This window comes from Sitophilus oryzae, unplaced genomic scaffold (genome assembly GCF_002938485.1).
Source record: "Sitophilus oryzae breed Bouriz unplaced genomic scaffold, Soryzae_2.0 scaffold_165_pilon_pilon, whole genome shotgun sequence".
NCBI classification, from domain to species: Eukaryota; Metazoa; Arthropoda; class Insecta; order Coleoptera; family Curculionidae; genus Sitophilus; species Sitophilus oryzae.
Genome location: NW_022146347.1, coordinates 2,825,225 through 2,837,229, shown reverse-complemented (window position 1 = coordinate 2,837,229; position 12,005 = coordinate 2,825,225). Strand labels below are relative to the sequence as shown.

The 12,005-nt window shown below is 33.0% G+C and overlaps 2 protein-coding genes across 2 annotated transcripts; one reads left to right on the top strand and one right to left on the bottom strand.

The window, feature by feature from the left end:
• The first annotated feature begins 7,631 nt into the window (after positions 1-7,631).
• LOC115880843 lies at positions 7,632-10,461 on the top strand. The gene is made up of 2 exons (XM_030898154.1): positions 7,632-7,766; positions 9,534-10,461. Exons 1-2 carry the CDS (start codon positions 7,653-7,655, stop codon positions 10,344-10,346), a joined length of 927 nt encoding a protein of 308 aa, XP_030754014.1. The 5' UTR covers positions 7,632-7,652; the 3' UTR covers positions 10,347-10,461.
• LOC115880841 (protein ALP1-like) lies at positions 8,297-10,999 on the bottom strand. Its single transcript, XM_030898152.1, has 3 exons — positions 10,741-10,999; positions 10,458-10,664; positions 8,297-9,300 (listed from the first exon to the last, which is right to left on the bottom strand). The coding sequence occupies exons 1-3, from the start codon at positions 10,975-10,977 to the stop codon at positions 8,521-8,523; spliced, it is 1,224 nt and encodes a 407-aa protein (XP_030754012.1). The 5' UTR covers positions 10,978-10,999; the 3' UTR covers positions 8,297-8,520.
• Positions 11,000-12,005: the final 1,006 nt, after the last annotated feature.

Genomic DNA, 12,005 nt, shown 5'->3' with positions numbered 1-12,005 from the left:
TATAGCAAAATTTGAAAAGTACTCGGCAATTGGAATTCGTAAAAAGACGCGTTTTATATTACTGCGCGTTTTGATTGCTTTGGTTAGGTATGTTTTGGTTTGGTTTGGTTTGTTGCTTCATTTTTGTTTATTTTCGTTTTTTTTTCTCTTCACGGTATTAACTACAATTTAAATTACAGTATATCTACTAGGTTAAGTTTATTATTATATTCTTATTATATATTGTTATGTTCATACCTACACAAGAAAATTGTTCGTTAATAAATAAATACGTTTAGCAAAGTTTCCTGCGGCGCATGTCGGCACCTTTTTCGTTCTGCCCGATTAGGGATAGGACTGCACTTTGATGCAGTGCAATTCCTAACTGGTAGAGACGAGCAATCGGAGTCACATAGGAGATAGGAGGCATTGTAAATTGTAAATGTGCCTCTCGTGTGATGAGAGGTTGTAGAATTTAAGAAATACATCTTCGCATAAAAATATTTATAATGAGATATTGATTAAAATAATGTTTATGAGTGTTTTTGAGCTAAAAGAAACTCCAGAATATATACCTCATCTTCATCTTCAAAAATAATGTTTGTAGTATACTAACACAAATTCTATTCGGGTCCATAACCCTAAAACGCATAACAAATTACCCCATTTCACTTTCGTTTCGTTTCTATTCGAAAATTTGCACTTCAATAAATATAGTTGACAACGAGCCCTTTCTTCGCTCCCATCGTAAAATTTTGCTCCAAATATTCGTAATATGCAAAATAGCGCTGCGAGCCGTCCAAAAATTTATTACCCTTTTCTGAAAACTCTTTCGGTAGGGCCGTACCTTATCAGTTGTCCTTGGTTGCATCGCCTACCCTTCCAAAGGGGGTGAAATGGTTATATTGCCACCCTTATTGCGGCAATTGACTTTTACTGGCAAAGTTTGTCAACGTTGCGTAAAGGGTACATGAAACCGGAGCAATAAAACGGACGGTCGTACTTTGTTCGGTACTGCCCAATCAGTTCGTAACGATTTGGAAAGGATTTTATGAAAATATTGCGCGTCTGTATTCCGAGAAACGGTCGTATAAAAAAATTGCAAGGGGTAAAAAAACAACTTCACTTTCTATAGTATTTCCGATGACATAATATTTTTTATGGAGTAGGTAGAGGCAGTATTTGGTTTTTTAAAAGGAGGGTTGATGTTAAAAAGAATATTTAGGTAAAAAATGTCGATACCTCTGCGGCAGATTCATCTCTTCAAAAATTATCTGGGTATTTCGCCGTTTGCATTATAAGAAAATCTACAAAATAAAATAGTGATTTTTTGTAAACCCCGCTGGGGCGTTAATCCAAAAGTTACCAACTTGTCAGCGGTATTTGATTATTAAATGAAGTTTGCCTAACGGACAAAAAATGATTATAGAGGGTGTCCCAGAAATAAGTGCAAATATTTTAACTGGTAGTATAGTTCAACCCCAGAAACACGCCTATGAGGTTTTTTTCGCGAAAAAAAAATTTTGAAAATTTTCTTTGAAATTTTTTTAGTTTTTAGTTAAAAAACATAATTTCTTGATAATATGAAAACATAGGTATTAGACTAAATTTACAAGAAAGAAAATCCAGAAAAGATCCAGTGTTTCTCAAAATTTTAGAAAAAAATCATTTTTTTTGAAAATTTTCAAAGTAAAATAACTCCGTTATTTTGGACTTAATTGAAAAACGATAAAGAGAAAATATGTTTCTTTTATCGAGATCTACCACCCCTTAAATATTTGCACTTATTTCTGGGACACCCTGTATAACGTTTCAGGAAATATACAGGGTGAGTTGCCTACGATGGGTATCTCGGAAACTACTGGAGATAGAGAGTCGGTTAAATGGCGAAAGAATTGCAGTTTTGTGGGGTCATAAATATGCGCCTTTTGGATTTTTGAAAAAGTTCATGGCTTACTAGATATTTCGAAAAAATCAAATTTCGGCTATTTCAAAAATTGTCCCTAATTCCATTATAGGCTATTTTAGACAAAAAGTTTTCAGATAAAAGTTGTAGATAATCACATCCTTAATGAGATTGTGTCCTCCGTTTTTTCTGAAGCCTGTCATTTTTGACATATGACACATACATATGTTTTTTTAAATGGAAACCAAAGTTGGCCATGACTTTAAAAAAAGCGCCATTTTTTAAGCTTTTCAGCGATATAAGCTATAATATTATGTTTTCTTCGAAAAATTATCGAGTTATAAGCAATTCTTATCATTTTTAAATAATTTCACTTAGCCATGGAAACAAGTTTAATCGTCTTTGCTCTCATAAATGTGAAGCTGCCACATCCAAACTTTGTAAATTAAAATAAACAAAAATTGTAAATATGAATTTTTCAAATGAAGAAAAGCGTGTAAGATTATTGGTTCAACTTTTCTTGACCATACATTTTCGAGGATACGTTGACCGGTGAATGTTTAGTTTTTTAGAGAATTATTTTCAAGACTTGTTAGAAAAGTTAAATTTAGTTATAGCCAATTCTTATCTTTCTTGACTAATTTCACTTAGATTGCATGGCATTCTTATTCTGTTATGATTTATAACTTATAAAAAGTCAGAATATATTACTAAACGGTTCTTTAGAATTTACATTACACAAACTAAAAGTTAAAAAAATAATATCACTGCAGTCACTGCATACACTTTAAGTTATTTTAGAAAATGTTCAAAAAATCCGCCATTGTTTTGAGTTACATCTTTTTAAAACTGAATTATTACCTATTCTCACAGAAGGACCGGTTGACTTAATTAAACTTCTCTCGTACCGCCATCGCCACTTCGAGTGCCTCTCTTAATTCATAAGTTCTTTTGTAAACCTTATTGTTAACCATACCGCATAAACAAATCTAAAATGGATAGGTCAGGTGATCGAGGAGGCCCATGCAATTAGTCTACCTCTTCCTATCTCTGAGTTTATATTATTATGATATAAATAACTTTTACATTTTTTGCATTATGGGGGTCATAATGAAAGTCATGTTGGAAACACTCTATTGATGCGGGAGTATCTACACGCTGTTCTTCATTTGATAAATTCATATTTACAATTTTTGTTTATTTTAATTTACAAAGTTTGGATGCGACAGCTTCGCATTTCTGAGAGCAACGGCGATTGAACTTGTTTCCATGGCTAACTAAGTGAAATTGTTTAAAAATGGAAAGAATTGACTATAACTCAGTAATTTTTCGAAGAAAACATATTATAGCTTATATCGCTAAAAAGCTTAAAAGTTTACGCTTTTTATGAAGTCATGGCCAACTATGGTTTCCTTTTAAAAAAAAATATGTTTGTGTCATATGTCAAAAATGACAGGATTTAGGATAAAACGGAGGACAGGATCTCATTAAGGATGTGATTATTTACAACTTTTATCTGAAAACTTTTTGTTCTAAAATACTTCTAAAATAGCTTATAACGGAATTAGGGACAATTTTTAAAATAGCCAAAATTTGTTTTTTTCGAAATATCTAGTAGGCCATGAACTTTTTCAAATATCTGAAAGGCGCATATTTATAACCCCACAAAACTGCAATTCTTTTCCCATTTAACCGACTCTCTACCTCCAGTAGTTTCCGAGATACCCATAGAGAACATCGTAGGAAACTCACCCTGTATGTATCTCTTTCCGACGTTGGAAGCAAAAAAACTCAAAGCAAAAAAATAATAATTTGATATTATTTTCCTTAAAAATATTTTTTATATTGATTTTACTTTTAAAAACCATGCCTTACTTACTGATTGACGAACTACACCATCATTGAACAAAAATAGTAAGTAAAAAAAGTAAAAATTAGAAACAAATAAAAATTATTATATGCAAAAAGTTTGAGGTTTTTAAGTTTTACCCATGTTTTACCCCATTAAGTAATCAGGTAGTTATTGTTAATTTTTGAAGTTTAACTTGATATAATGTCATTTTAACAGAACGTCAACGGTTTTTAATAGGTATCTGTTATAAACAACTCTAGTGTTCTTGATTAGTTATATTTAGTATTTAGATATTTTAAATGTTTTTTTTCTTTGTGCTTTGTGTTTTTTGCTTTCGACGACAGGAATAGATATAAAACGACCTACACACGTAACGATTTATCGTATTGCGCATTGAACTGCAGATCGTAAAGAAAATCGTACGGCTTGCATCAGTACATCCATTTTTTGTACACACGATGCAACACATTGTACTGCCGCAGTTCAGATTATTCACTTTTCGTCGAGAAGGGCTACCGTTATGTCAACAATTTCAAAGAAGAAAGCTGCCGTGCTTGTAGCTGCGGTATTGCTGATAGATGAAGATGATGAACAAAAAGAAATCAAAGAGCGAAAATGGTGTAATTTACATCCCATAGGCATCTATTTTCTCTATATAAATCAATAAAGTCTTCCCAGAACGTCTTATTTTTAAATCCATAATATTGATTAAACCAAAAATAAATAAAAATTATATCGTAACTGCGCGCCGCGGCAGGCACACTCCATACGTTCAGACTTGAGTTCCAACCCCACCCCAGACACGACCCGTTGATACGATATTTTACGGAAGCTCCGTACTGCAAACGATTTGACGACTGCATTCTGCAAACCTTCCAATTTCCCTACACACGCTACGATTTATCGTTAATGGATTTCTGGCAGTTTCGATGGATATCGTACTGCATGCAGTACGAAAAATCGTTACGTGTGTAGGCCGTTTAAAAGTAGCAAAATACCCAAAGAAGTTTTTTGAAGAAATATTTAATTTGAGAATTTTTTTAAAATAAATTTTGTTAAAAATTATTATGAAAGTTCTAAATTATTATGAACGTTTGGCATAAAAACATTTCAAATTATTTTTTTTTATTCTAAATATCTCGAGCACCATCATTAGTTGAAGCAGTACCAAGAGATCTTTTTTACGTAAACAAACGACGTAAATGTATATTTTTCACTCAGTAGTTTAATACAGGGGTACAGACCAAACGTTATTATTCTTCAAACCAGTTAAAAAATATGTAAGTGGTGCCCCTTACATGTAAGAGTAAACAGGAAATAGCCATCTTATCCGATAGTCATGCAGCACTAAAGGCGATCAACTCAGTAACCATCAATTCGAAGTTGGTCATAGAATGCCTAGAGAAGCTAAACAAATTAGGCAAATAAAATAAAGTACTCCAACTCTGGGTGCCCTCTCACCAACGGAGATAACTCCCCTCCTAAACATTTTACATTCTACATGTAGGAGTCATATTGACATCGAAATTAAATTTTTCATGTCAAAACACTCCCAAACACGAATTTTCATCCAAAAATCGACGGTGGTCAAAATTATTTGGAAAAAATCGAAATAGAATGTAGAATGAAACTTCCACACCCTGTATCCCCGAAATGAAGGAATTTGGGACATACATTTATACGAACCTATTTCCATATCTTTATGTGAAAATTTTGTTCTTTAAGTTTCCCAAATTCGGACCATACCCTAGTGTAGCTTTTAAAATGTCCCACAGAAGAAATTTACATAAAAATCAAATTTGGTTTTAGATTTCTTGTTCAAGATTTTCTTCTTCGTACCATTCGATATAGGATTCTATCAATTCAGAGGCTTTCTCAATGAATATCCTGTCTGTTGGTTCCCATGAATGCAAAATACGTTACGAAGGGACTAGTAGGTCGATATCATCGGGGAAAGTTCGTTAAAATTTGCCTATAAAAACTCGTTTCAAGGCTTTTTCCCTTTCTTCGGCTTATACAAATCGGGACTGGTATGATTATATGTTATCGGATCTTCTTAAGAAACCTGTGAGAGAGTTAAGAGGCGTTACTCGTGTAGACGACGGTGTCAGGTAGTAGTCTGAGAAACGGCTTGCTTCAGCGCGCGAGTTTTACAAATGATCCACGCTTCGTCGCGCGACATATTCAAATTTAAATACTTATGTCGTAGCATGATATGAATGTTGTTACATTTCCAGTTTCGGTAGTTAAAATATAAGGAGTGAGTCAAGTCTTGAGCAGTGGATTCAAACCATCCGAGCTCTAATACATGAGAGGGAGTTGGAAGATTGCCGTCCTCAGTGAGAAATGAAAAAGAGCTTCAAAGCTGCTTTTGCTCATGCGAAAGAAATACGAAAAATATTTATTTCAATATAAATTGTTAATGATATGTATTTTATTCTATTCGCACCGACTATTTGAAAAGAAAGTAGAGTACTAAGCAAAAATTATTAGAAGGCAGAATCTATAATAGCCGGAGAGCTGGCGACATATTTAGAGAATATATTTTAGGCAAGTTAGAATAACAAAAAAAAATAAACTTTAATAACTTGTGAACCCAGAATCCTAAGTCTGGCTGGGGGGTTGGGGGTATTTCGCTACTGCGCAACCCATAACATTTACAAAAAAATAAATCCAAAAAACATTCTTTAGGCAACTTGAAATTTGTTTATTCTTAAATTTTAGCATCTATTTAACCTAGAAATAAGTATGCCAGACTTTTTTTTCGGGTTTAAAGTGTAATCCGACCATTCCAAATATGTTTAATTATTATACCTGGAAAACATACTTTAGGCATTCTAAAATTTTTACATCGTGTTTATTAGATGATATTAAAAAATATGTGTTAATTGCCAGACGAATTCAACGGGATTTAATACTTGCCAGACGCAAATAAAGATTTTAAATGAGCGCGACAAAAAAGTCTTATGAATATCTATAAGCGCGAGAAAGATAGTTTATTGAGACCCGGTCGGCAGCCGATGATGAGCTGATGAGGCTGACGTAACAGTATTTTGGAGTACTTAAAATTTTCATAAAAACAATTTTTTTTCGGTTTCATTTCAATTATTTGCAGGCTTTTAATTCAGAGATTATTTTGTTGGAATTAAGTTACCATGTACAAATATGTATTTATACATTAAATATTGACGTGCATAGCGTAAGCAGTTTAGAATAATTACTGCAAATAAATATTTTAGTGACTACTAATTTCGCTACTAACTACTAAATCACGAGGGATAAAAAACATTTAAGTTGTGTAGTTTGTAAAAAAGTTACTAGTGACAAAGTTATTGTTTTTGATGAAGGCAGACTACAAAAATGCAAAGAATTTTTATAAGTGCGCCAACAACATGGTTTAAAATTTAAAGAAGTGATTTTACCAGAAAACGTAGTCCCGACAAAAGAGTACCATCTACAGTGTTAAAAAATAAGTATTCTGGAATTTTATTAAAGTACCATTGTTAATCTTTCTAAATAGATTCAAAAGTAAGTAAAAGTGCTTTACTTTTATGCTTAGACGTTAAAATGATTTTTTTATATTGTCAATCAGGTCGCAAAAAATAATAATAATATAATATGTCACAGAAGTATAATAATAATTATTATACTTTTGTAACGTTTGAAAAAAATATATTTTATATTAAGGCTCGTTTTCACGATGATAGATTATGCGATAGTTGCTGTCATGAGAGACACTATCGCATAAACTATCACCATGTAAATATCCCGATAGTTACTATCATGCTGTCGCGACAGTGCTCTCGGACTATCTCGCTTGATGAGATAGTTGCAAGTACTTTCGTGATAAGTTGTTGTTTTTTGAAGAGGTGCACAATTTTGTATAATCAAGAAGTTGCTAAAATAAGGAAATCCATGGGAACTGGATCGGGCACCGATACTGTGTATAAACCAAAACTCTCATGGTTTCACGTAGCTGACAGTTTTTTGAGACAAAATTTGGGAGAAAATGAGTCACAATCTAATTTGGTAAGTTTTGTTTAATTTTCAGCTTTATTTCATACAGGTTGATCAAGTAAATGGATCATAGTTTTGAATTGTTGGATTTTTTCGAATGTTGCTAACTAAAATACTGCTATACCGGGTATCCCTTATTAATAGTGGCTCACCCTTATAACTTTTATGTTTTACTTATTATAGCCCTTTAATGTCTGATACCATATATCAGACATTAAAAGGTTATAATAGGTAAAAAATAAAAGTTATAAGGGTGAGCTACTTTCAAGGGACACGCTACAGTATGTCCGGCGATGGTAGACAAACGGACCAAACATTTTATTTTCCGAGGAAACGATATTCTTTATAAAAAGTTTTGCTTTCCAAAAAAATACGATTATCGATAAAATAAAAAAATATACGCAGGGTGTCCCAAAAGTTAAAATTTCAATTTTTTTTACAAGAATAAAATACCCTTATTTTAAAGAATGTCTTTTCCTTGAAAATTTAAATTTTTGCTCCGTTTGCCCTCTTGTCTACCCTATTACCGGACATACTGTATGTTAGATTTTGAGAGATAAACCACCTAGGAATTATTATTTGCACAAGCTGGTGGGAATTATTAGGATTTTTTTAAGGAATTATAAGAATTATGAGGACTTTTAAGATATTGAACACCCTTAGCTGATCAAATTATATTACTTATATATTTTTTGACATATCCTAAATTATAAAATATTAGAAGAAATTTATGATAATTCATTATTTGGATGAATCTTCGCAATTACTACTCTATCATTTTGTATTGCCAATCGAGTGCTCCTGGCCCTGTAAAATAGTTAGTTAAGTCTTCTCTTTTTTGTCGAGCTTCTGGCAAATAATTTCGCTGCAAAGCTGCTCTTACATCAGCCAGACCATTTTGTCTAGGAACATTGCGCCAATTTCCAGGAATTATTCGCCCTGTCACGTGATCTTCAATATCAGCTGTTACTGTTACTTCATTTCCCACTTTTCTTATCCAGTTGTGCAAGGCACATGTAGCTTTTATTAATTTTACTACTGTGGTAGGAGCAAGTAATATTGGAGATCTGAATATACGAAAACGCGAAGACATTATGCCAAACGCATTTTCTACTACACGTCTGGCTCTACATTGTCTATAATTAAATACTTTCTGGGCAATACTTAATTGATTTCGTCGAGGATAGGGTTTCATCAAATATGGCTTAAGTGGAAATGCTTCGTCTCCTAATATAACGGAACCGTCTGGTTGGTTCAATATGTTTCTTTCAAGCGCTTGATGAAGAGAGGATTTAGCAAATATTGAACCATCGGAAATGCTGCCATAACTCCCAATATCAATAAAAATAAAATTATAATTATGATCCACCAGGGCCAGTAGTACAATACTAAAGGTTCTTTTGTAGTTAAAGTACTGAGAACCGGAATTAGGAGGGCACTGAATTAAAACATGTTTTCCATCAATTGCTCCTATGCACTGCGGAAAATTCCAACAAGTTTCAAACCCATTTATAATTTTTTTCCAGTCGTTTTCAGTTTTTGGTATCTGAAAATGAAAACACATTTATTAAAGCAATTAAAATCATTCTTTTATATTATTTTATTATATTATTTCTTAAAAAAATAGTGTATATACAACAGGGCTGCGAATCTTATATTATTTGCTTCGCCCACTTCTAGCGGCTCGGCCGTGAATTCTGGGCTCAGCTATAATAAAAAATTCTCAGCCTATAAGGTAATGTACTATTATTATATTATTTATCTTGCTTTTTGTTGTAGATGTTGCCAGAACAAATTTCAGAAGAAATCCAGGGAAATGCACCCTCAATAGTAAATGAAGACTCGACACAAGAGACATGGGAGTGTGAAAAAAACCCTTTTACAAATTCAAGAGAGGCACAATCATGTTTTAAAAAGCTTAATGCACAGCCGATAACGCCAAATCAATCTTCACAAGAGCCTAGTAGAGATTATGAAGAAACCCCCTCTGTTAATTCGGCGAGAAAAACAAAGACTCGGAAAAGACTCGCGAACAATGGAAAAAGTAAGGAGGATGAATCGTTGGACCAGGCTGTTAAAGCTTTAAAAGAAGTAGCATCTGTTGCCTCCAATGAATTTGATGCATTCGGACAACATGTTTCTTCCCAACTTAAGTGCCTTCCATTACAAGAAGCACTACTACTTCAGGAGGATATCCAGAAATCTATAACAACTGTTCGCCTGCGTTGTTTAAGAAATCAAAATGTAATCAACACTTCATTCGACAAGGAAACACGGACCACTACTTCTTCATCAGAAATGTATCGACAAGACGATACATCAGAACTATCAAGTTATTCAGGGGAAAATAAACGATATCATTATCAGCAGGTTCCAAATGAAGTGCAAAATCAAAATGGCAATAATCCTTTATTTTCCCATGAAGCACAGGAGACTATTTGCTCAGAAAGTTATTTACAAGGCAATACAGACTCCTCAACTTCTTCAGGGGTAAATGAACAATATCAATTTCGGCATCAGGGTCAGATGCAATTAACAAATTATTTCAAGAATTGGGCGGAAAGTGATGACGCCGGTGTTGATTTCAATTAAAATAGATACTTACTTAAAACTTAGAATATTCTGTTGATTTTGTTTGAACATTTTTTGTATTTTTTTTTGTTTGAGATTGGAATTTTGTAAATAAAGTTACTGTTTACCTACCATAACATATTCTTTTAATACTTCGTATATGGCATCAAAAACATATGGTAAAAACTGGCTTATAGTACACTTTGGCACTCGATAAAGGTATTGCAATGATCCCAATGAGTCGCCAGTGGCAAGGTATCGACAAGCTATTTGAAGTTTTAGTTTTGCTGATATAGGTTCTCGCATAACAGTATAATTCTTTTCTATCTTGCTACAAACCTATAAATAAATAAATTTATCTGTACCTAGTGAATAATATAACTTTTGATTATTTTGGAATTAGGCCTATACTTACTTTATTTAGTAACGTATTAAACATTTCCTCATTCATGCGTAAAAAGTTTAAGAAACTTTTCGGATCTTCTACAGCAAGTTCGTTCAGAAGTCTTTCAGAAGCACCAAGTGTAATTCTTCTTGCTATCCATTTTCTCACCCATATCTTCTTCGTTTTCCTTTTTTTTCTACGTTGAATTTTATTAATTATTTCACCAATAACAGCTGCTACTGCACAAATTTTTGCCCTGTCGGCCATTTTGCTATATACGATCCCGATATTTTTTAAAATACGTGTAAACACCTCACTTTCATGATGGAACAATCGAGGTGACTATCATGAGAGTACTATCATGATAGTACTATCACCGTCAAAACGAGGCTTTATGCTAATTTTTAAATAATTATTCGTCTTTTTATTCTTTCAGATACAAAATACTTAAATTAAAAAGTCTTCTTATTGAAAGGATTTCAATCATACATTTTTATTAAAAAAATGTTTCTTTTTATTTATTCAATATTAGTTAGTTTTTTTTAATTTTTACGACTCCAAAATGCTGTTACGTCAGTCGCATCGGATGCCGACGGGTCTCAATAAACTATCTTTCTCGCGCTTATAGATACTCATAAGACTTTCTTATCGCGCTCATTTAAACTCTTTATTCGCGTCTGGCAAGTATTAAATCCCATTGAATTCGTCTGGCAATTAATACATAATATTTTTTAATATCATCTAATAAACACGCTGTAAAAATTTTAGAATGCCCAAAGTATGTTTTCCAGGTATAATAATTAAACATATTTGGAACGGTCGGGTTACACTTTAACTAAACCCGAAAAAAAAGTCTGGCATACTTATTTCTAGGTTAAATATATGCTAAAATTTAAGAATAAACAAATTTCAAGTTGCCTAAAGAATTCTGCGCAGTAGCGAAATACCCCCAACCCCCCAGCCAGACTTAGGATTCTGGATTCACCAGTTAATAAACTATACATTTTTAGTTATTCTAGCTTGCCTAAAATATGTTTTCTAAATATGTCGTCAGCTCTTAGGCTATAAGCGATACCAAAGAATATTATAATATGAGTGACGAGACTTCTAGGGTATTAAAATATTCTTTGGCGATACCAATTGAACTTTTAGATACGTAATAGAGGGCGGGATTTTTAAATTCATTGTTGCCAACCATGGACGCATATTCGGCGCCGGGCTGACTAACTGGAATTTAAATTTCCCGCTGGAGATTCAGGTAGTAGCTCTGCTGTAAAAAATGTTAAGTTGCCACA